Source organism: Nomascus leucogenys, chromosome 9 (assembly GCF_006542625.1).
Source record: "Nomascus leucogenys isolate Asia chromosome 9, Asia_NLE_v1, whole genome shotgun sequence".
Lineage (NCBI taxonomy): Eukaryota > Metazoa > Chordata > Mammalia > Primates > Hylobatidae > Nomascus > Nomascus leucogenys.
This window is the reverse complement of record NC_044389.1, coordinates 32,770,807-32,796,834: the sequence shown is the minus strand read 5'-3', so window position 1 is coordinate 32,796,834 and position 26,028 is coordinate 32,770,807. Positions and strand designations below refer to the sequence as shown.

The window sequence follows — 26,028 nt, the reverse complement described above, 5'->3', positions numbered from 1 at the left end:
CTGGAGCTGGGACAGCTCATTTACTTGGCCCTCAGGGAGACAGAGCACTCAGTGTAAAGCATGAATTATCTGTCACTAGCAGTGCTAGCAGAGGGTACCTCTCCCCAGCAATAACTCCAGGACAGCTCTGTGCATGCCAGTCACAGTCTATGTTGAGGGTACATGGAGAGGATGATCTGCTTCTCTGCTGCTTAAGAAGCCCCCTGCTCTATCTCCATTAAACCCTCCCATTAAGAAAGCATTTATTTTATAGCATTAAGCGACAACATTAAAAACTGCATATATAGTTTTAATGTGATAAATGTGCATATATTTGTTTTATGCATATATATGTTTTTATGCATATATAATTTTTAGGAAAGCAGACATATATATGTAAAAAAGCAGATATATAAAAACATACACATATTTACTTATGTACAAATTCATAAAAAATAAGTAAATATGCATATATATATATATATATACATACACAGCCATGCACCACATATTGATGTTTCAGTCAATAATAAACAATATATACAATGGTAGTCTCATAAAATTATAGCACTGTATTTTTACTGCACTTTTTCTATGTTTAGATATGTTTAGATGCACAGATACCATGGTGTCATAATTGCAAGAGCATTCAGTACAGTAGCATGCTGTATAGGTTTGTAGCCTAGCAGCAATAGGCTATTCCATAAAGCCTGAATGTGTAGTGGGCTCTGCCATTTGGTTTGTGTAAGTACATTCTATGATATTCACACAGCCACAAAATCACCTAATGACACATTTCTCAGAATGTATCTCTGTCATATAGCTGTGATTGGTACTTGAGCAAAAGGGAATTTTTTTTTTTTGTTTTGAGATGGAGTCTCGCTCTGCTGCCCAGGCTGGAGTGCAGGGGCGTGATCTCGGATCACTGCAAGCTCCACCTCCTGGGTTCACACCATTCTCCTGCCTCAGCCTCCCGAGTAGCTGGGACTACAGGCACCTGCCACTGAGCCCAGCTAATTTTTTGTATTTTTAGTAGAGATGGGGGTTTTACCATGTTAGCCAGGATGGTCTTGATCTCTTGACCTCGTGATCCGCCCCCCTCGGCCTCCCAAAGTGCTGGGATTACAGGTGTGAGCCACTGCACCCTGTGCAAAAGGGAATTTTAACAAGAAAGAGGTTGGTGAACAGGGCAGTGGCTGGTGAGGACAAGACTGGGTATCTTTCAGGGGAAAGTTCTGAAAACCAAAGAAAACAGGTCTGTGAATCTGAGAACAGCATCAGAGAGTCATAATGTACAAGTTGTGAGACCTTGAGCATGGTGATCCCCTCTCTCAGCCTCACATCCCTGATCTCATGTCTCAGCCCATTTTGTGTTACTAAAACAAAATACCTCATATTGGGTAATTCATAAAGAAAGAAATGTATTTGGCTCATGATTCAGGGGACTGGGAAGTCCAAGAGCATGACACTAACATCTGGCAAAGGGCTTTATGCTGCATCACCTCATGGTGGAAGGCAGAAGGGCAAGAGAGTGTGAGAGAGAACAAGAGACAGCTGAACTCACCTTTATAACAAACCCACTCCCATGATAATGGCAATAATCCATTCATGAGGGCAGACCCCTCGTGGCTTCATCACCTTTTTTTTTTTTTCAAGATGGAGTTTCACTCTTGCTGCCCAGGCTGTCAATGGAGTGCAATGGCATGATCTTGGCTCACCACAATCTCCACCTCCTGGGTTCAAGCAATTCTCCTGCCTCAGCCTCTCAAGTAGCTGGAATTACAGCTGCACACCACCATGCCCAGCTAATTTTGTATTTTTAGTAGAAATGAGGTTTCACCACGTTGGTCAGGCTGGTCTCAAACTCCTGACCTCAGGTGATCCACTTGCCTCGGCTTCCCAAAGTGCTGGGATTACAGGCATGAGCCACTGTGCCCGGCCAGCCTCATCACCTTTTAAAGGTCTTGCCTCTTAATACCATCTCTGTAGCAATTAAATTTCAACATGAGTTTTGGAGGCAAAATTCAAACCATAGCATCTCACATGCAAAGGTTTAGATTTAGATAATGTTTTATCATTAACATTTTGTAATCTAAGCATGTTAAACAAGAGCTTTATCGCTTACTTAGAAAGATTTATTTCAGTAGTTGTTGCAAGTGTTTTTAATGCTTGTTTTTGTCCTTCCCCAGGAGACAATGCTATCTTAAGGTTCACCTTGCTCAGAGGTATTGAGTGGTTGCAGCCTCAACGGGAAGCAATAAGTTCAGTTCAAAATTGTGAGTTGGAATTGGATCCCCACTGACAGTTTGCTACTCAATCAGAGGGGGACTTTAAAACCAGCTTGGCCAATCCCCTTATTGACCATAAGGAGACTGAGATCCCCAAAATGTGAAGTAACTTGATGAAGATCACATAGCTTGTGAGTGGCAGAGAGGAGGTGAAAATTTAGTCTCCTGACCTCCTTCCATGGCTCTGTGAGTGACTCTCATCTAAATAATCCTGTCTTCTTGGTTTTTGTAACCCCCGGGAAGGCAGGTACCTTAAGCTTCTCTATATCTCTGCTGACTCCTCTTCTCATTTCCAGGCAAGACGTACGATCTTTATTAAGAGACTATCACAATGTCCTAATTGTTACTTCCCCCTCACACTGAGACCAACTGCTGGTTTGAACACACCATTTCATACCTCCTGCTTCCTGGAGGCTCCTGCTATGAATCTCTTCCCTGTCACAAACCCTGCAGTTCTAACCTCGCATACTGAGGCCATATTATATTCTTTTTCTTCCCCATCTTCAGTCTCAAGGAGTCAACCCCACTCCCACACACTAACCCTGCCTTTGTTTCCACATAGTCTCTCCTAACAAATCTTCCCTTTCTATCCCAACTGCCAGCTTCTATTAGGGGAAGAAGTTGGAAATGCTGCTTTTCTGCTTCTCACAGGCATGAAATGCCAGGGTACCTGCCCTGCCCATTTGTACGTGTTTCCTCATTGCTTCACGGGGGAGGCCACTATGGAACATTGCCTGTGATCCATGGGCTCCAAACAGCCCTAAAGTCTTGCGATTCTAGTGTTCACTTGCCCTAATCTCCTATTTTACTTCCCTGGGTCTATGTGATTGACATCATGGCCTTCGTGTCTGGATGAAAGGTCTCCTGGGACACACACGAACACACAAATTGCAGCATAGAAACCAGGTCTCCTGAATATCCCTGGAACAGGCCTGCTTTACCTTCACTTTCCAAACCCTACCCTGGAGGTGTCCGTGGAAGCCCACCTGGCATGGTCCTCCAGGCTGGAGGCCTTTCAGTGACTGCGTCTGTGTCATGAGTCCTGATGCAGTTTTTCTCTGTATTTCTCTTTAGCTTCATCAAGCAACCTTACTCAGCCAAGACTCGTGGTATCTGCCATGCAGCTGTATCCTGTCCAGGGGTAGGCATGAGCTGGAAATCCTCTTCTTCTGTTCAGAGCTGCTAAGTCCAAGCATGCAATGGGAGATGGTGTAAACTTTCCAGAGACTAGCCTCATACCCTGCCTTTCCTCGGCATGCAGAACCTAGAAACTGAGCTTGCTGCCTCTGGTGAGAAGTTAAGGAGGTGTTTCTCTGTGGGAGTCCTTTCTCACCTCCAACTAGGACAGGCACTTTTAAGAAGTTGGAGTCTCTGACCCACTTTTCAGTAGAACACCACTGCTATGGAAGTGTCCCAGATGATCTTTGATTTTTATTTTTAATTTTTATAGATTTAAGGAGTACAAGTGCAGTTTTGTTACATGGATATATTGGGAAGTAGTGAAGTCTAGGGTTTTAGTGTAGTCATCATCCAAATAGTACACATTGTACCCATTAGGTAATTTCTCACCCTTACCCACCTCCCACTCTCGCACCCTTCCGAGTCTCCAGTGTCTATTATTTTACGGTCTATGTCCAGGTGTACATATTATTTAGCTCTGACTTGTAACTGAGAACATGCAATACTTGACTTTCCATTTCTGAGTTATTTCACTTAAGATAATGGTCTCCAGTTCCATCCATGTTGCTGCAAAAGACACGATTTTATCTTTTTATGACTGATTAGTATTACATTGTGTATATGTATCCTACGTTCTTTTTATTCAGATGATCTTTAATTGCCAGCTTCCTAAATATTCCAGGCTGCTCAGGGCGGGGTGCATAAAGTGGGAAAGAAAGAAGATCTGTTCTTCTGCTTGGCAGGATCTTGGCAATAAGAATAGAAGGGACTTGAGTCTGTTAAAATCTGCTTCAGCCTAACTCACTTCTGCACAAGCTTCCAAGTGAAACTGATGCTAAGTTAGGGCTCTGGGAGAATCCCCAGGGGTCATGAAAACTATAGCTGAGGAGAGCCAAAGAGTTATTTGAAGGCCAAGGTGGTAGACAGCAGCCTCTGAATGACAGGCCTGGTGTCCTTGCCAGCCATGTCACTTCTCAGGCCTGTTTCCAGACTTGTCCTTCCAACGGGGACTTGGAGCTGCCCAGGATTTATTCGCCTGTTCCAGTGCCCAGAAGACAAACCAGATACTTTGAAGCTCTTTACACTGGAAAAGCAATGCATGGCTTCAGAGTTTATAAGACCTTGGGGAAGAAGGTGAGACTAAGAATGTGAGAAGCCCTATTCTGAAGCCTGAAGGTTTCAGTTTTGGCTATTGCCATTCCTAAAGGAAATGACAGCGACAAACCAACACAAAATGCAACTTCAATTACTGCATCATAGTTGTGATAACTGGCTGTTTTCTCTCCCTTCAGACAAAAATTATCCTACACCAAAAAAGAGAAGAAGTAATCAAGCCAGACCCCCAGCAGAGGCAAATCATCTCTCAGAGGCCTCCTAACACTGACAGAACATTTTCTGGTCAAAAACGAAAGGCCCTGCGAGGCACTGCCTCACTCGGGAAGCGCAAGGGGTCAGGGAGTTCCCTTTCCTAGTCAAAGAAAGGCGTGACAGATGGACAGCACCTGGAAAATCGGGTCACTCCCACCCTAACACTGGGCTTTTCCGACAGGTTTAAAAAACGGCACCCCAGGAGATTATATCCCGCATCTGGCTGGGAGGGTCCTACACCCACAGAGTCTCGCTGATTTCTAGCACAGCAGTCTGAGATTAAACTGCAAGGTGGCAGTGAGGCTGGGGGAGGGGAGCCCGCCATTGCCCAGGCTTGATTAGGTAAACAAAGCAGCTGGGAAGCTCGAACTCGGTGCAGCCCACCACAGCTCAAGGAGGCCTGCCTGCCTCTGGGGGCAGGGCACAGACAAACGAAAAGACAGCAGTAACCTTTGCAGACTTCAATGTCCCTGTCTGACAGCTTTGAAGAGAGTAGTGGTTCTCCCAGCACGCAGCTGGAGATGTGAGAACAGGCAGACTGCCTCCTCAAGTGGGTCCCTGACCCCTGAGCAGCCTAACTGGGAGGCACCCCCCAGCAGGGGCAGACTGACACCTCACATGGCCAGGTACTCCTCTGAGACAAAACTTCCAGAGGAATGATCAGGCAGCAACATTCACAGCTCACGAAAATCGGCTGTTCTGCAGCCACCACTGCTGACACCCAGGCAAACAGAGTCTAGAGTGGACCTCTAGCAAACTCCAACAGACCTGCAGCTGAAGGTCCTGTCTGTTAGAAGGAAAACTAACAAAACAGAAAGGACATCCACACCAAAAACCCATCTGTATATCACCATCATCAAAGACCAAAAGTAGATAAAACCACAAAGATGGAGAAAAAACAGAGCAGAAAAACTGGAAACTCTAAAAAGCAGAGCGCCTCTCCTTCTCCAAAGGAATGCAGTTCCTCACCAGCAACGGAACAAAGGTGGACAGAGAATGACTTTGACGAGCTGAGAGAAGAAGGCTTCAGACGATCAAACTACTCTGAGCTACAGAAGGAAATTTAAGCCAAAGGCAAAGAACTTAAAAACTTTGAAAAAGAATTAGACGAATGTATAACTAGAATAACCAATACAGAGAAGTGTTTAAAGGAGCTGATGGAGCTGAAAGCCCAGGCTCGAGAACTAAGTGAAGAATGCAGAAGCCTCAGGAGCCGATGCGATCAACTGGAAGAAAGGGTATCAGCGATGGAAGATGAAATGAATGAAATGAAGTGAGAAGGGAAGTCTAGAGAAAAAAGAATAAAAAGAAATGAACAAAGCCTCCAAGAAATATGGGACTATGCGAAAAGACCAAATCTACATCTGATTGGTGTACCTGAAAGTGATGGGGAGAATGGAACCAAGATGGAAAACACTCTGCAGGATATTATCCAGGAGAACTTCCCCAATCTATCAAGGCAGGCCAACATTCAGATTAGGAAATACAGAGAACACCACAAAGATACTCCTTGAGAAGAGCAACTCCAAGACACACAATTGTCAGATTCACCAAAATTAAAATGAAGGAAAAAATGTTAAGAGCAGCCAGAGAGAAAAGTCGGGTTACCCACAAAGGGAAGCCCATCAGACTAACAGTGGATCTCTCAGCAGAAACTCTACAAGCCAGAAGAGATTGGGGGCCCATATTCAACATTCTTAAAGAAAAGAATTTTCAACCCAGAATTTCATATCCAGCCAAACTAAGCTTCATAAGTGAAGGAGAAATAAAATACTTTACAAACAAGCAAATGCTGAGAGATTTTGTCCCCACCAGGCCTGCCTTAAAAGAGCTCCTGAAGGAAGCACTGAACATGGAAAGGAACAACCGGTACCAGCCACTGCAAAATCATGCCAAATTGTAAACACATAGGCTCAAAATAAAAGGATGGAGGAAGATCTACCAAGCAAATGGAAAACAAAAAAAGGCAGGGGTTGCAATCCTAGTCTCTGATAAAACAGACTTTAACCCAACAAAGATCAAAAGAGACAAAGAAGGCCATTACATAATGGTAAGGGGATCAATTCAACAAGAAGAACTAACTATCCTAAATATATATGCACCCAATACAGGAGCACCCAGATTCATAAAGCAAGTCCTGAGTGACCTACAAAGAGACTTAGACTCCCACACAATAATAATGGGCAACTTTAACACCCCACTGTCAACATTAGACAGATCAACGAGACAGAAAGTTAACAAGGATACCCAGGAATTGAACTCAGCTCTGCACCAAGCAGACCTAATAGACATCTATGGAACTCTCCACCCCAAATCAACAGTATATACATTCTTTTCAGCACCACACCTATTCCAAAATTGACCATATAGTTGGAAGTAAAGCTCTCCTTGGCAAATGTAAAAGAACAGAAATTATAACAAACTGTCTCTCAGACCACAGTGCAATTAAACTAGAACTGAGGATTAAGAAACTCACTGAAAACCGCTCAACTACATGGAAACTGAACAACCTGCTCCTGAATGACTACTGGGTACATAACGAAATGAAGCCAGAAATAAAGATGTTCTTTGAAACCAACAAGAACAAAGACACAACATACCAGAATCTCTGGGACACATTCAAAGCAGTGTGTAGAGGGAAATTTATAGCACTAAATGCCCACAAGAGAAAGCAGGAAAGATCCAAAACTGACACCCTAACATCACAATTAAAAGAACTAGAAAAGCAAGAGCAAACACATTCAAAAGCTAGCAGAAGGCAAGAAATAACTAAAATCAGAGCAGAACTGAAGGAAATGGAGACACAAAAAACCCTTCAAAAAATTAACGAATCCAGGAGCTGGTTTTTTGAAAAGATCAACAAAATTGATAGACCACTAGCAAGACTAATAAAGAAGAAAAGAGAGAAGAATCAAATAGACACAATAAAAAATGATAAAGGGGATATCACCACCGATCCCACAGAAATACAAACTACCATCAGAGAATACTACAAACACCTCTATGCGAATAAACTAGAAAATCTAGAAGAAATGGATAAATTCCTCGACACATACACCCTCCCAAGACTAAACCAGGAAGAAGTTGAATCTCTGAATAGATCAATAACAGGCTCTGAAATTGTGGCAATAATCAATAGCTTACCAACCAAAAAGAGTCCAGGACCTGATGGATTCACAGCCAAATTCTACCAGAGGTACAAGGAGGAACTGGTACCATTCCTTCTGAAACTATTCCAATCAATAGAAAAAGAGGGAATCCTCCCTAACTCATTTTATGAGGCCAGCATCATCCTGATACCAAAGCCGAGCAGAGACACAGCAAAAAAAGAGAATTTTAGACCAATATCCTTGATGAACATCGATGCAAAAATCCTCAATAAAATACTGGCAAACCAAATCCAGCAGCACATCAAAAAGCTTATCCACCATGATCAAGTGGGCTTCATCCCTGGGATGCAAGGCTGGTCCAACATATGCAAATCAATAAATGTAATACAGCATATAAACAGAACCAAAGACAAAAACCACATGATTATCTCAATAGATGCAGAAAAGGCTTTTGACAAAATTCAACAACCCTTCATGCTAAAAACTCTCAATAAATTAGGTATTGATGGGATGTATCTCAAAATAATAAGAGCTATCTATGACAAACCCACAGCCAATATCATACTGAATGGGCAAAAACTGGAAGCATTCCCTTTGGAAACCTGCACAAGACAGGGATGCCCTCTCTCACCACTCCTATTCAACATAGTGCTGGAAGTTCTGGCCAGGGTAATTAGGCAGGAGAAGGAAATAAAAGGTATTCAATTAGGAAAAGAGGAAGTCAAGTTGTCCCTGTTTGCAGATGACATGATTGTATATCTAGAAAACCCCATTGTCTCAGCCCAAAATCTCCTTAAGCTGATTAGCAACTTCAGCAAAGTCTCAGGATACAAAATCAATGTACAAAAATCACAAGCATTCTTATACACCAATAACAGACAAACAGAGAGCCAAATCATGAGTGAACTACCATTCACAATTGCTTCAAAGAGAATAAAATACCTAGGAATCCAACTTACAAGGGACGTGAAGGACCTCTTCAAGGAGAACTACAAACCATTGCTCAGTGAAATAAAAGAGGATACAAACAAATGGAAGAACATTCCATGCTCATGGGTTGGAAGAATCAATATCATGAAAATGGCCATACTGCACAAGGTAATTTATAGATTCAATGCCATCCCCATCAAGCTACCAATGACTTTCTTCACAGAATTGGAAAAAACTACTTTAAAGTTCATATGGAACCAAAAAAGAGCCTGCATCACCAAGTCAATCCTAAGCCAAAAGAACAAAGCTGGAGGCATCACGCTGCCTGACTTCAAACTATACTACAAGGCTACAGTAACCAAAACAGCATGGTACTGGTACCAAAACAGAGATATAGATCAATGGAACAGAACAGAGCCCTCAGAAATAATGCCACATATCCACAACTATCTGATCTTTGACAAACCTGACAAAAACAAGCAATGGGGAAAGGATTCCCTATTTAATACATGGTGCTGGGAAAACTGGCTAGCCATATGTAGAAAGCTGAAACTGGATCCCTTCCTTACACCTCATGCAAAAATTAATTCAAGATGGATTAAATACTTACATGTTAGACCTAAAACCATAAAAACCCTAGAAGAAAACCTAGGCATTACCATTCAGGACATAGGCGTGGGCAAGGACTTCATGTCTAAAACACCAAAAGCAATGGCAACAAAAGCCAAAATTGACAAATGGGATCTAATTAAACTAAAGAGCTTCTGCACAGCAAAAGAAACTACCATCAGAGTGAACAGGCAACCTACAGAATGGGAGAAAATTTTCACAACCTACTCATCTGACAAAGGGCTAATATCTAGAATCTACAATGAACTCAAACAAATTTACAAGAAAAAAACAAACAACCCCATCAAAAAGTGGGCAAAGGATATGAACAGACACTTCTCAAAAGAAGACATTTATGGAGCCAAAAAACACATGCAAAAATGCTCATCATCACTGGCCATCAGAGAAATGCAAATCAAAACCACAGTGAGATACCATCTTACACCAGTTAGAATGGCCATCATTAAAAAGTCAGGAAACAACAGGTGCTGGAGAGGATGTGGAGAAATAGGAAGACTTTTATACTGTTGGTGGGACTGTAAACTAGTTCAACCATTGTGGAAGTCAGTGTGGTGATTCCTCAGGGATCTAGAACTAGAAATACCATTTGACCCAGCCATCCCATTACTGGGCATATACCCAAAGGATTATAAATCACACTGCTATAAAGACACATGCACACGTATGTTTATTGTGGCACTATTCACAATAGCAAAGACTTGGAACCAACCCAGATGTACAACAACGATAGACTGGATTAAGAAAATGTGGCACATATACACCATGGAATACTATTTAGCCATAAAAAATTATGAGTTCATGTCCTTTGTAGGGACATGGATGAAACTGGAAATCATCATTCTCAGTAAACTATCACAAGGACAAAAAACCAAACACCGCATGTTCTCACTCATAGGTGGGACTTGAACAATGAGAACACATGGACACAGGAAGGGGAACATCACACTCCGGGGACTGTTGTGGGGTGGGGGGAGTGGGGAGGGATAGCATTAGGAGATACACCTAATGCTAAATGACGAGTTAATGGGTGCAGCACACCAACATGGCACATGGATACATATGTAACAAACCTGCACATTGTGCACATATACCCTAAAACTTAAAGTACAATAATAAATAAATAAATAAATAAGTAAATAAATAAATAAATAAAATGAAAGGCCCTGGTGCCATCTTCCCCAGAAACTATCAAGAAGGGCAATGGGTTGACAGCCCAGATGTGGCAGGACCAGACTGCAGTGGGTAAGTCTTGGGCAGAGCATGAGAGGAAGCACTTCTTTCCACCACGGTGAGTTGGGTCAGGAGATCTGGGGTCTAGGTGTTGCTCCACAGCTTCATGGCTGTGTGCAAATCCTGGCTCAGGTTGTTAAAGAATCCCATGACAAATGGATGTAGAGATCACTGAAGGCAATCAGCAGGGACAGATGGTGTCTTTTAATGGTAGGATCTCTCATTTAGACAATGACTCACACCCATTGTCTCAGTAAGTCCTCACAACAACCCTGTGAGCACCCATGTCAGAAATCATTTATTTTTAAACAGTGAAAGAATCTGACTCACAGAGAAGGTAAGTGACTTTCCCAAGATTACTGGGCAGTAAATGGCAGCATCTGGACTAGAACACACCATTTCTGATTTTTTGTCCTATTCTTGTTCTATGCCAACCATTTACGCAACTTTTCATGCACAAAAGGAATAGTTCTTCCCGAGAGTTCTGTTCATTTGCCAACTAGTGGATAAAAAACTTCAGGGTTTTTGACCTAAAGCTCTAAACTATTGTCATAATTTTAAATGAATAGGCATATTTTCTCTCCTTTGAGAAAAAAAATCAGAAGCAAAATGAGTCAGAATTTCCTGAACAAGCCCTCCACCTGAGGTAACTGAGGACAGGTTGGCTTGTCATCTCTGTGGGTTACAGAACAGGAAAGGACTGGAAAGCTATTTGGAGAATCCTTTCAAATTTCTGGCCAAAGCTTCCTGCTGTGCCAATGTTTTTTTATTTCCCAGACTTTTCACAAGATGAAAAAGGTGATGTTGGAGCAGAGCTCATGAACACCTGAGACTCTGAGGTCACTTGGTGGGGCTGTGATTGCAGGAGATCCAGGAAGACTGTAGGCAGACATGACTCTAGAGGAGACTGAAAAAAGGCCAGGTGTGGAGAGCCCCTTGGGCCCCCGGGAGAAGGCCCAGTTAGACAGGAAGGCCTAGACAAAAGGGCATGAGGCTTCCCTTCCTTATCAGGGCTAGAGCTTTAGAACAGGACTGCAATTAATAGAAGGAAGAGTGGGCATGAAACAGAATCCCAGTTCCTAAAAATCGGGCAAAAAGCTAAGGCAAGACCCCAGGTAAGGAATAAAGAAGAGCTCAGTTAGTGGAATTGAGGTAACAGGGAAGCGCTTCATCAAAAAAAAACAAGTCACAAGCCCCAGGCATGAAACTAGAGAGGATGTTAGGCCAGCAACAAGGTGACTGACGAGGATCTAGCAAAATACTAACTCGTGGTCACATACTGAAATACACTCACATTGGAGTGGGACATGGCTGAACCTGCATGTTGGCAATAGATGGGCTGCACTTAAGGAAAAGAAAGGTACTTTTCCTGATCTATTTGAACTTAGATCTTTGCCCCATCTTCCTATTTCTTAATTATCTTTCTCTCCACATTCACCATGGGTATACTCATGTGTAAGTATGCAAACACACAAACATGTTATTTAAAAGGATTAGTGATACTTATTAGGTCACCCCTGAGTTGGAAAAAAAAAACTTCTGTTTTGTTAAGTCTTGCTGATTGCTTCTTTTGGTTTCTTACATACTCCCTTCAAAGATCCCAGATCTACCATGTTCTAATGCCAGTTAGTCTAGTGTCACTAAGTCAGTCACCTGTAGAATACAGGCAGGGTTTATAAATGAGTAAAGCAGTCCATGAGAGATAAGAGGGAGTGGTAGAGACTGTGGTGAACTGGAGAACGTGTCCCAAGAGGTCAGAGACAGTCCACTCAAGCCAGCCAACCTAGTGTTGCCAGAGCTTCTACTTAGGAAAAAAGAAGGAAGGAAGGAAGGAAGGAAGGAAGGAAGGAAGGAAGGAAGGAAGGAAGGAAGGAAGGAAGGAAGGAAAAAAGTGAGAAATTAAAAATGTCTGTAACATTACAGTTAAAACAAAACTTAGTTAGGGACAAGACTGACCCACAGCCCAACAAATTGCATTCCTTGCTTTAATATTTTTCTTTGCCCTTGAAATTAGATTTGGGTCTTGGGTCTAGTTTGAACAAAAAATATGGGAGGGGAGGAAAAGGAGTCCCAACACTAGATCCAGGGGCCACTACCATCTAAGGAAAAGGCCAAGAAAGAGCGACCAGGTAAGGAACCTGGCCCACTTCAGTTCCTGTGTTAGTTTCCTTTTGCTACCATAACAAGTTACCAGAAACTTAGTGGCTTAAAACAACACAAATTATTATTTTACAAGTCTGTAGGTCAGAAGTCTGACCTGGGACTCAAGCTAACATCAGGGTGTCAGGAAGGCTGTGTTCCCCTCTGGAGGCTGTTGGGGAGGATCTGTTTCCTGGTTCATTCAGGTTATTGGCAGAATTCAGTCCTTGTAGGTACAGGATGGAGGTCTCACTTCCTTCCTGGCTGTCAGCTGAGAGCCGTTCCCAGTTTCTGAGAAGCCACCTGCATCCCTTGGCTCTTGGCCTCCTTCCTCTGTCTTTAAATCCAGGAATGGTGGGTCAAGTCCTGCCCATTCTTTGAATTTCTCCTGCCTCTTCTTCTATCATCACATCTCTCTGGTTCCCTCTTCTGCCTCCCAACTCCCTTTTAAGGGCCCACCCAGACAATCCAGAATAATGTCTCTGTTTTAAGGTCCTTAGCCTTAATTCCACCCAGCAAATTCCTTTTGCTATGTAAGGTCACACATTCACAGATTCTAGAGATTAGAGCATAGATATCCTAGGGTAGTCACCAGAAATTCTACCGACCACAGTTCTAGACCACCTTCCTTAGAAAAGAATGTATGAACTCACAATCTGGGCCTCTGATATGATTACTGCCTCCTAGAGACTTGGGAACACCATTTTTTTCTTTCTCTTTTCATAGCTCTGACTATTCTTTCTGATTCTTCTTCACATTTCTTCTGTTTCTTCCTTAGATATCAGTGCCTCTTGTGGCTCTCCTGTTGAACTTACCTTCTTACAATGCACTCTCCCATTTGCTTGAGATCCCTAGCCCCTAGCTTCTCCTCTAATAGGATCCACTGCAAATTTAATCCATTCTAACAGGATCCACAGCACAAATTTAATGTATCCCAAATCAATTTTGGCCCCTTTATTTCTTTTCTCCAATCAAACCCATCTTCCAAGCTAGAAAACTCAGAATCAGGTCGGGTGCGGTGGCTCAGGCTTGTAATCCCAGCACTTTGGGAGGCCGAGGTGGGCGGATCACAAGGTCAGGAGATCGAGACCACGGTGAAACCCTGTCTCTACTAAAAATACAAAAAAATTAGCCAGGCGTGGTGGCGGGCGCCTATAGTCCCAGCTACTTGGAGAGGCTGGGGCAGGAGAATGGCGTGAACCCAGGAGGCGAAGCTTGCAGTGAGCCGAGATTGCGCCACTGCACTCTAGCCTGGGCGACAGAGCGAGACTCCATCTCAAAAAAAAAAAAAGAAAACTCAGAATCATCCTCAACTCATTCCTCTGCCTCCCCTACCATATTTTACCTGCAGGAAAGGGAAGTTCTGCCACTCTGCCTTGGACATGTCGCTGCTATCCGGACCTTCCTCTCTATCCCACTGGCACTGCTTTTCTCAGGCCCTTGTCCCCATCACTGGCCCTGTGAAGTCACCACATTCCCCTCTCCACACACACCCAAGACACGCTGCTTCATCCCACACACTGAGAACAAATCTGACCTGCTCATTTCCTCAGCATGAAAGCTTTTATTCCCCTCCTTCACCTGGTTGGAAAAGTCTCACTCCTTTGTGGGACGTAAAAGGCCATTGCTAATACGGCCTCAGTCCAGGTTTCCAGGTTTATCTTTTTCCTCTCTCTGTCTCGTACACACCATTCTCCAGAAACTTGGTGATTGTCTAAAGGGCCCCTTCCCTTTCTTCTCCATCACACAGACATCACACTGTGATACCTCCTGATTCTCCTTTCTCCTCTTACTCTCTCCTCTTAGTTTCTGAGACACATTTTTTCCTCTCCTTGAGATACTTATTCATGTATGTGTCTCACCTACTAGACTACATGCCTTTGTAGGGCAGAGACCAAGTCCTACTTTTATTTGTACCTAGAATAGACCAAGAACTATTTTTCACCTTACCTAGCACAGTGACATGCAGATAATAGTTGCCTCATAAATACATATTGAATGCATGAGTAAATGAACTGTGCTGGGTGCTGGAAATGCAGTGGAGAAAACAGAATGTGAAGTTCATGCTTTCACTGACCTTATAGTCAGACTGTGCTATTAACAGAAAATCAATTCAACTATCAATTACAGTTGTGACTACCACCATAAAGAAGAAATAGCAAATGCTATTGTCTTCATGAATTTTTCTATATTCCAATAAATCTTGATGCTTTAAGAACTCTTTGTTTTTTAGGAATCTCATACAGCCCATTCAGACTAAAGGGTGATGGAAAGAGGCAGAGGAAAGCAGAGAGAGCAAGAGTGACTGAGACTTGCCTTCATCTATATAGAAGCCTTTTCTGATACATGTCAGAGAGTGACATGAAGTCTCCCCTCTTTGTACAGAAGTATGAAAAGACATCTATCCCTCATTTTGAGAGCCTCCAACTGATCCAAGTGTCATCCAGAGGAGGAGGTGGCCCGTGTGTGCAGGACCTCAGGGTGCCAGCCCTCACCCATACACCTCCAGGGCTGCAGGTCATTAGCCAGAATAAAGGGTGTCCACAATCACAATCTGTGAGCCTGCCATCCTCTTCATAAGTAAAAGGGCACAGGGAAAATGATAAGTTGCTCCCAAGGGGGCTCCCAAGGCCATTTCCAATCCAAATGATTCGTGGATACAATACTTCTTTTCCCAGATGAAGATCACAAGCCAGCTAGCCCCACCCGGTGACTTTGACACATTTGACACATGGGCCCTCCCCCAGCCAACAGAGTCCAGACCAAAAGGCCCTGCACCCTCTGTCAGAGCTCATGGTTTTCCATGAGACAGTCTTGTTTAAATCCTATCTCTGCTCCTAGCAACTTTGTGATCATCAGCAAATTACTTACCCTCGCTGACTCCCAACACTATATGTGAAATGCAGCTGGTTATGTCTACCTCATAGGGTTGTTTGAGGACTGACTGCATATAATGTAGTCCAAGAGCACAGCATAAGGCCAGGAACAGATGGAGGGTGGGGGACTTTAGTTGCTTCCCCTCCTTCTGTCTTTTCCTTAAACTTCCCAGGACATGAAGGAAGTGGTTGGTCAGGAGTGGTATAGTGAATATTCCTGGGAAAATTCTGAATATATTTTCTCCAACAAGTTACATGGTCCTTGGGGGCAGAATGAAAAGGGCATCACAAGTCCCAGCTACATGGGAGGCTGAGGTGGGAGGATCACTTGAGCCTGGGAGGTCGAAGCTGCCATGAACCAAGATCGCACCACTGCACTCCAGCCTGGGCGACAGAGTGAGACCCTGTCTCAAAACAAAACAAAACAAAAACAACAAAACCCCACAAGATCCGTTTAATTCCTAACACATAGGTAGTCCTTTGGAAGATATCTGTGTGTTATATGTTTATTATTAATAGGGAGTAATAAGACTTCTTTCCATGCCCTCTACATGCACACCCTGAGTTCCTGACAGATATGTACTTTTAAAATATTAGTGAGCCTTTATTGCACACTTACTATGTGACAGCAGCGCTAGGAATTGTAAGCTTCATTCTATAGGCAAAGTAATGGAGGCAGGAAGATGCCAGCACTACACATCTTGTCAGTGGCTTCAAAATATGTGACGCTTCCTGGTGTCCCGTGGAGACTCTGTACACAAAGACTCAACAATTTGCTTAAATGTCAGAGGAAAATCAGAGAGTCTATACGAGTCATTTTTTTCAAGAATTGTATTTGTGCCAAAATATGGGTTTGGGTAGGTGGAAATGGGAACAGTAGAACAAAAAAAAAGATTGAAGAGATGTAGGACTGCCAGACTTAGCAGATAAAAATACAGGCACCAGGTTAAATATGAATTTCAGTTAAGCAATGAGTACTTTTTTAGCTTAAGTATGCCCAAATATTGCATGGGACATATTTAGCTGATACTAAAAAAGTTATCTGTTGCTTACTTAAAATTCAAATTTAACTGAACCTCCTATGTTTGATCTAGCAACACCCCCTGTTCCCCACCTCCAGCCAAAATGGGATGGGCCTGGGAATTTGAATACTCAACACTGGGGCTGGGACTGGGGTTGGGGCAGGGTCCCAGCAGGGATGAGAGCAGCTTCTGCTTTGGTGGGGGAATTACTCTCTCCAGTCCTGCCTCCCGAGGCCCCATCCTGAACTTTCTGAGGATGAAAGTGAGCTGTGAGTGCTGAGTCCCTGCAGGTGAAGGAAGGAGCGAGAAGAATCCAGAGGGCTACAGAAAGCGGGGAGGGAAGGGGAACCACAAGTCCTCTGGGCACCTTCAGGACGGGAGAAGACAGCTGGGTGTAAAACAGCAATTATACTTGGTCTAAATGGGCACTGATGGCCTCATCTGACAAATTCAGTGCCAATGATGGTATTGTTTCTGTGAGACATGATGATTCTGCTTCCAGCTACCATCTGTCAAAGAAATTTGGGAATTAAACCCATTCATATGCTGCAAACTAGGGACCAGTGACCGGTGTGGCGCCATGGATAGTGAGGAAGGATAGAGGCCCCAGGAGAACATAGGAAAGGTCCCAGCAGAAGAGAGATGGCACTCTCTAATTAGGGTAATCTGAGGTGGTTTGGTAAAGGGACAACTTACAAAGGCAGAGTACAGTGCAGGGAGGTTGTGAGGGAAAGTGCAGTACCCAGAGCTAGTTACACAGGGGCTCCAGGACCAACCCTGGGCTCTGGGGATAGGGCACCTGGTAGCTCCACCCAAGGACAGAATTGGGAAATCAGACCTCTTTGCCAGGGGGTTGGGCCATAATCATGAAAGACACAATCCCAAACACTATAATCTTGAAGGCTGAAATCCTGAAAGATTTCACAGTCCCTAAAGTCTAAAATTCAAAAATCACAAGCCTGAAAGATCAAAATCCTGAAAACACAATTCTGGAAAAAATAATTTTAAAAATTCTTTAAAAACATTTATTTACATTTTTAAAGGGGATGTATTTGGAAGACATGAAAACACAGAAGAACTCTTCATAGGCCATTTGACACGATAAAATAGACAATGATAACATTTTGGTAAGGTAAATTCTCAGCTATACTAATGACAGCCACACAAACATAACAGTATGAGCAGACGAACCATAGTCATAAGGAAGTAAGTCAAAAACAAAATATATAATGCATATCACTGTGCTTGGTAATTGTGTGCACCCAGCTTTATAACTGCAGTCATCTGGGGTGGAGCCAAGATGGCCGAATAGGAACAGCTCCGGTCTCCAGCTCCCAGCCCCAGCGACACAGAAGACGGGTGATTTCTGCATTTCTGCTTGAGGTACTGGTTTCATCTCACTAGGGAGTGCCTAACAGTGGGTGCAGGACAGTCGGTGAAGTGCACTGTGCGCGAGCCGAAGCAGGGCGAGGCATTGACTCACTCGGGAAGCGCAAGGGGTCAGGGAGTTCCCTTTCCTAGTCAAAGAAAGGGGAAGCAGACGGCACCTGGAATATCGGGTCAGTCCCACCCTAACTGCGCTTTTCCAACGGGCCTGGAAAACGGCACACTAGGAGACTGTGTCCCGCACCTGGCTCGGAGGGTCCTATGCCCACGGAGTCTCGCTAATTGCTAGCACAGCAGTCTGAGATCAAGCTGCGAGGCGGCAGCGAGGCTGGGGGAGGGGCGCCCGCCATTGCCCAGGCTTGCTTAGGTAAACAAAGCAGCCAGGAAGCTCGAACTGGGTGGAGCCCACCACAGCTCAAGGAGGCCTCCCTGCCTCTGTAGGCTCCACCTCTGGGGGCAGGGCACAGACAAACAAAAACTCTGCAAGAACTTCCACAGACTTAAATGTCCCTGTCTGACTGACAGCTTTGAAGAGAGTAGTGGTTCTCCCAGCACGCAGCTGGAGATCTGAGAACAGACAGACTGCCTCCTAAAGTGGGTCCCTCACCCCTGAGCAGCCTAACTGGGAGGCACCCCCCCAGTAGGGACAGACTGACACCTCATTCAACCCGGTACTTCTCTGAGACAAAACTTTCAGAGGAACTATCAGACAGCTGAATTTGTGGTCTCACGAAAATCTGCTGTTCTGCAGCCACCGCTGCTGACACCCAGCCAAACAGGGTCTGGAGTGCACCTCTAGTAAACTCCAACAGACCTGCAGCTGAGGGTCCTGTCTGGTAGAAGGAAAACTAACAAACAGAAAGGACATCCACACCAAAAACCCATCTGTACATCACCATCATCAAAGACAAAAAGTAGATAAAACCACAAAGATGGGGAAAAAACAGACCAAAAAAACTGGAAACTCTAAAAAACAGAGCACCTCTCCTCCTCCAAAGGAACGCAGTTCCTCACCAGCAACGGAACAAAGCTGGGTGGAGGATGACTTTGATGAGTTGAGAGAAGAAGGCTTCAGACGATCAAACTACTCTGAGCTACGAGAGGAAATTCAAAACAACAGCAAAGAAGTTAAAAACTTTGAAAAAAAATTAGAAGAATGGATAACTAGAATAACCAATGGAGAGAAGGGCTTCAAGGAGCCGATGGAGCTGAAAGCCAAGCTTCGAGAACTACGCGAAGATTGCAGAAGCCTCAGTAGCAGATGCGATCAACTGGAAGAAAGGGTATCGCTGATGGAAGATGAAATGAATGAAATGAAAAGAGAAGGGAAGTTTAGAGAAAAAAGGATAAAAAGAAATGAACAAAGCCTCCAAGAAATTTGGGACTATGTGAAAAGACCAAACCTACGTCTGATTGGTGTACCTGAAAATGATGGGGAGAATGGAACCAAGTTGGAAAACACTCTGCAAGATATTATCCAGGAGAACTTCCCCAATCTAGCAAGGCAGGCCAGCATTCAGATTCAGGAAATACAGAGAACGCCACAAAGATACTCCCGAGAAGGGCAACTCCAAGACACATTATTGTCAGATTCACCAAAGTTGAAATGAAAGAAAAAATGTTAAGGGCAGCCAGAGAGAAAGGTCGGGTTACCCACAAAGGGAAGCCCATCAGACTAACAGCTGATCTCTCAGCAGAAACTCTACAAGCCAGAAGAGAGTGGGGACCGATATTCAACATTCTTAAAGAAAAGAATTTTCAACCCAGAATCTCCTATCCCGCCAAACTAAGCTTCATAAGTGAAGGAGAAATAAAACACTTTACAGATAAGCAAACGCTGAGTGATTTTGTCACCACCAGGCCTGCCCTAAAAGAGCTCCTGAAGGAAGCACTAAACATGGAAAGGAACAACCGGTACCAGCCACTGCAAAAACATGCCAAATTGTAAAGACCATCGAGACTAGGAAGAAACTATAGCAACTAACGAGCAAAATAACCAACTAACATCATAATGACAGGATCAGATTCACACATAACAATATTAACGTTAAATGTAAATGGGCTAAATGCTCCATTCAAAAGACACAGACTGGCAAACTGGATAAGGAGTCAAGACCCATCAGTGTGCTGTATTCAGGAAACCCATCTCACATGCAGAGACACACATAGACTCAAAATAAAGGGATGGAGGAAGATCTATCAAGCAACTGGAAAACAAAAAAAGGCAGGGGTTGCAATCCTAGTCTCTGATAAAATAGACTTTAAACCAACAAAGATCAAAAGAGACAAAGAAGGCCATTACATAATGGTAAAGGGATCAATTCATCAAGAAGAGCTAACTATCCTAAATATATATGCACCCAACACAGGAGCACCCAGATTCATAAAGCAAGTCCTGAGTGACCTACTAAGGGACTTAAACTCCCACACAATAATAATGGGAGATTTTAACACCCCACTGTCAGCATTAGACAGATCAACAAGACAGAAAGTTAACAAGGATATCCAGGAATTGAACTCAGCTCTACATAAAGTGGACCTAATAGACATCTACAGAACTCTCCACCCCAAGTCAACAGAATATACATTTTTTTCAGCACCACACCACACCTATTCCAAAATTGACCACATAGTTGGAAGTAAAGCTCTCCTCAGCAAATGTAAAAGAACAGAAATTATAACAAACTGTCTCTCAGACCACAGTGCAATCAAACTAGAACTCAGGATTAAGAAACTCACTCAAAACCGCTCTACTACATGGAAACTGAACAACCTGCTCCTGAATGACTATTGGGTACATAATGAAATGAAGGCAGAAATAAAGATGTTTTTTGAAACCAACGAGAACAAAGACACAACATACCAGAATCTCTGGGACACATTCAAAGCAGTGTGTAGAGGGAAATTTATAGCACTAAATGCCCACAAGAGAAAGCAGGAAAGATCCAAAATTGACTCCCTAACATCACAATTAAAAGAACTAGAAAAGCAAGAGCAAACACATTCAAAAGCTAGCAGAAGGCTAGAAATAACTAAAATCAGAGCAGAACTGAAGGAAATAGAGACACAAAAAACCCTTCAAAAAATTAATGAATCCAGGAGCTGGTTTTTTGAAAAGATCAACAAAATTGATGGACCGCTAGCAAGACTAATAAAGAAGAAAAGAGAGAAGAATCAAATAGATGCAATAAAAAACGAAAAAGGGGATATCACCACTGATCCCACAGAAATACAATCTACCATCAGAGAATACTACAAACACCTCTATGCAAATAAACTAGAAAATCTAGAAGAAATGGATAAATTCCTCGACAAATACACCCTCCCAAGACTTAACCAGGAAGAAATTGAATCTCTGAATAGACCAATAACAGGTTCTGAAATTGTGGCAATAATCAATAGCTTACCAACCAAAAAGAGTCCAGGACCTGATGGATTCACAGCCGAATTCTACCAGAGGTACAAGGAGGAACTGGTACCATTCCTTCTGAAACTATTCCAATCGATAGAAAAAGAGGGAATCCTCCCTAACACATTTTATGAAGCCAGCATCGTCCTGATACCAAAACCTGGCAGAGACATAACCAAAAAAGAGAATTTCAGACCAATATCCTTGATGAACATTGATGCAAAAATCCTCAATAAAATACTGGCAAACCGAATCCAGCAGCACATCAAAAAGCTTATCCACCATGATCAAGTGGGCTTCATCCCTGGGATGCAAGGCTGGTTCAACATACGCAAATCAATAAATGTAATCCAACATATAAACAGAACCAAAGACAAAAACCACATGATTATCTCAATAGATGCAGAAAAGGCCTTTGACAAAATTCAACAACCCTTCATGCTAAAAACTCTCAATAAATTAGGTATTGATGGGACGTATCTCAAAATAATAAGAGCTATCTACGACAAACCCACAGCCAATATCATACTGAATGGGCAAAAACTGGAAGCATTCCCTCTGAAAACTGGCACAAGACAGGGATGCCCTCTCTCGCCGCTCCTGTTCAACATAGTGCTGGAAGTTCTGGCCAGAGCAATCAGGCAGGAGAAGGAAATAAAAGGTATTCAATTAGGAAAAGAGGAAGTCAAATTGTCCCTGTTTGCAGATGATATGATTGTATATCTAGAAAACCCCACTGTCTCAGCCCAAAATCTCCTTAAGCTGATTAGCAGCTTCAGCGAAGTCTCAGGATACAAAATTAATGTACAAAAATCACAAGCATTCTTGTACACCAATAACAGACAAACAGAGAGCCAAATCATGAGTGAACTCCCATTCACAATTGCTTCAAAGAGAATAAAATACCTAGGAATCCAACTTACAAGGGATGTGAAGGACCTCTTCAAGGAGAACTACAAACCACTGCTCAATGAAATAAAAGAGGATACAAACAAATGGAAGAACATTCCATGCTCATGGGTTGGAAGAATCAATATCGTGAAAATGGCCATACTGCCCAAGGTAATTTATAGATTCAATGCCATCCCCATCAAGCTACCAATGACTTTCTTCACAGAATTGGAAAAAACTACTTTAAAGTTCATATGGAACCAAAAAAGAGCCCGCATCGCCAAGTCAATCCTAAGCCAAAAGAACAAAGCTGGAGGCATCACGCTACCTGACTTTAAACTATACTACAAGGCTACAGTAACCAAAACAGCATGGTACTGGTACCACAACAGAGACATAGATCAATGGAACAGAACAGAGCCCTCAGAAATGATGCCGCATAGCTACAACTATCTGATCTTTGACAAACCTGACAAAAACAAGAAATGGGGAAAGGATTCCCTATTTAATAAATGGTGCTGGGAAAACTGGCTAGCCATATGTAGAAAGCTGAAACTGGATCCCTTCCTTACACCTTATACAAAAATTAATTCAAGATGGATTAAAGACTTATATGTTAGACCTAAAACCATTAAAATCCTACAAGAAAACCTAGGCAATACCATTCAGGACATAGGCGTGGGCAAGGACTTCATGTCTAAAACACCAAAAGCAATGGCAACAAAAGCCAAAATCGACAAATGGGATCTCATTAAACTAAAGAGCTTCTGCACAGCAAAAGAAACTATCATCAGAATTAACAGGCAACCTACAGAATGGGAGAAAATTTTTGCAACCTACTCATCTGACAAAGGGCTAATATCCAGAATCTATAATGAACTCAAACAAATTTACAAGAAAAAAACAAACAACCCCATCAAAAAGTGGGCAGAGGACATGAACAGACACTTCTCAAAAGAAGACATTTATGCAGCCAGAAAACACATGAAGAAATGCTCATCATCACTGGCCATCAGAGAAATGCAAATCAAAACCACAGTGAGATACCATCTCACACCAGTTAGAATGGCCATCATTAAAAAATCAGGAAACAACAGGTGCTGGAGAGGATGTGGAGAAATAGGAACACTTTTACACTGTTGGTGGGACTGTAAACTAGTTCAACCATTGTGGAAGTCAGTGTGGCGATTCCTCAGGGATCTCGAACTAGAAATACCATTTGACCCAGCCATCCCATTACTGGGTATATACCCAAAGGACTATAAATCATGCTGCTATAAAGACACATGCACACGTATGTTTATTGCGGCACTATTCACAATAGCAAAGAGTTGGAACCAACCCAAATGTCCAACAACGATAGACTGGATTAAGAAAATGTGGCACATATACACCATGGAATACTATGCAGCCATAAAAAATGATGAGTTCGTGTCCTTTGTAGGGACATGGATGAAACTGGAAAACATCATTCTCAGTAAACTATCGCAAGGACAAAAAACCAAACACCGCATGTTCTCACTCATAGGTGGGAATTGAACAATGAGAACTCATGGACACAGGAAGGGGAACATCACACTCCGGGGACTGTTGTGGGGTGGGGGGAGGGGGGAGGGACAGCATTAGGAGATACACCTAATGCTAAATGACGAGTTAATGGGTGCAGGAAATCAACATGGCACATGGATACATATGTAACAAACCTGCACATTGTGCACATGTACCCTAAAACCCTAAAGTATAATAAAAAAAAAAAAAAAAAAAAAAAAAAAAAAAAAAAAATAACTGCAGTCATCTGAAATATTATGACACACAACCTACGTATTTTGACAAGATCAATCAAAAACCACACTAGGCCACTACTACCACATACGCAGTTGCCCAAAGAGCTGAGATCTTGAGAAATGTTATCTGTCATAAAAGCAGATGTACAAAAAGGACCATCTCTTTATTTACTGAGAAAGTTTCAATGTTTTTACATACATGGACAAAGTCAATGAAGGAGTCAAATTTGCAAAAAATGCATAAAACAAATTAGAACTCTCTAAAAGTCTTTACACAATTTATACCCCCAGTATTGGAAATGATGCAAAGATGGAATACATAACAAATTGTCAAAAAAAAATGGGGACAATTTAAAATAGTAGGGGAACAAAACAAAACTAAAAAACTAAAAAAATTCAACATATGTAAAGGTATATTACGTATTATGGGCAATTGCTCGGAAATAGTCCGTAAGAGTGGACTGACTTTTATGATCATGATATTTTGAAGTCTTGCATCTTGAATAGCTGTTTTTTTTTTCTTTTAGGGTGTGTCTCTCCTTGGAGAATGTGTTCACATTCATTTTCTATATGGCGCTACTTATTTTGAAATTCTTCTATGATTTGATGTAAATGGACATGAGTACTTCCTATTAAATTTTCTCATCTTCTATGCAATGCTTCTATGTTGCTTTGGGTATTCATAAATCCATTCTGCACGCATTCATATATAAGACCACAAATTTGGCAGAAACAATCTACTGTGCGAACAGCAACATCTTTGTGTGTCTTCTTATCCTACAGTGTATGTAACTGTTTTCAAATCTGTCAGTAACTTCGCTATTTACTTGTTGTTAAGATGGAGTGATGACTTCTAAGCTCCTAACAGACCAGACGAGACACTGGAAGTTCCTGCGAGATTTTTTAATGCTGGAGCCTAAGCCCCACCCAACGTTCTGATTTAATTGGTCTAGGGTTGAGCCCAAGTGATTCTAACTTGCAGCCAGAATTCAGAACTACTGATTTGTATCACATACGCTTTATTGCTGAAAAATGAGAGACAGGCAATCAGAATGGGCACAGAGGACTTTGTCTTTGGTCAGTCCAGTCAGCCTTCTCTGGACTGGCTACAGTTCTGTAGGTCTTATTAAAAGAAGTGTTATCCATGTGGCATTTGTTGTTCTGCTCCTGGCCCTGCCATTCTCAATGATTTCTGTGTGTTTATGCTAGGAATTCGTGACATCGACAGCTTTAGACTTTTCTTTAGTTGTCTTCCTGATGATAACTCAACATTTCTGTGGCTTCAAGAACAGTGCCAGTTTGCCTCAATCTCTTTAGTCTGCAGTGACTCTGGGATTATCTCCAGGAGCGTGACAGCAAATGTACTCTACCAACTTCTTAAAAATAAACATAATGATATCTTTCTCCCAAAGAAATATGTTTGTAAATTTTTCTCACACCTACATAGTCTCTCAATTTAGCCCAATCCCTGTGGCATTTTACTTGGATTATTATAGCATCACTGTCAAATTTAAAGGTTTTTCTATGACATCATCTTTCCCCAACCTTTATTTAAAAAAAGAAAAAGAACGAATGTTGTAGCAGGTAGGTACTCCATGATCTAAAATATGTCAGCAATTTCACATTATTTGCATCTTTTAAAAGATTTTTTAGCTGGGTGTCGGGGCACACACATGTAGTCATAGCTACTCAAGAGGTGGAGGTGGGAGGATCACTTCAGCCCAGGACTTTGAGGCTCCAGTGAGCTTTGATCCCACCACTGCACTCCAGCCTGGGCAACAGAGGGAGATCTTGTCTCTAAAGTTAA

General features: G+C 42.5%; 1 protein-coding gene across 1 annotated transcript in view; it reads left to right on the top strand.

The window, feature by feature from the left end:
* RGSL1 (regulator of G protein signaling like 1) overlaps positions 1 to 15,406 on the top strand; it is a 112,673-nt gene extending 97,267 nt beyond the window's left edge. Inside the window, exons 20-24 of the mRNA XM_030818424.1 lie at positions 2,169 to 2,255; positions 3,342 to 3,408; positions 4,739 to 4,858; positions 10,645 to 10,726; positions 15,087 to 15,406. Coding sequence (XP_030674284.1) covers positions 2,169 to 2,255; positions 3,342 to 3,408; positions 4,739 to 4,775 — 191 coding nt within the window. The 3' untranslated portion in view covers positions 4,776 to 4,858; positions 10,645 to 10,726; positions 15,087 to 15,406. The remainder of the gene's footprint in view (positions 1 to 2,168; positions 2,256 to 3,341; positions 3,409 to 4,738; positions 4,859 to 10,644; positions 10,727 to 15,086) is intronic.
* Positions 15,407 to 26,028: the final 10,622 nt, after the last annotated feature.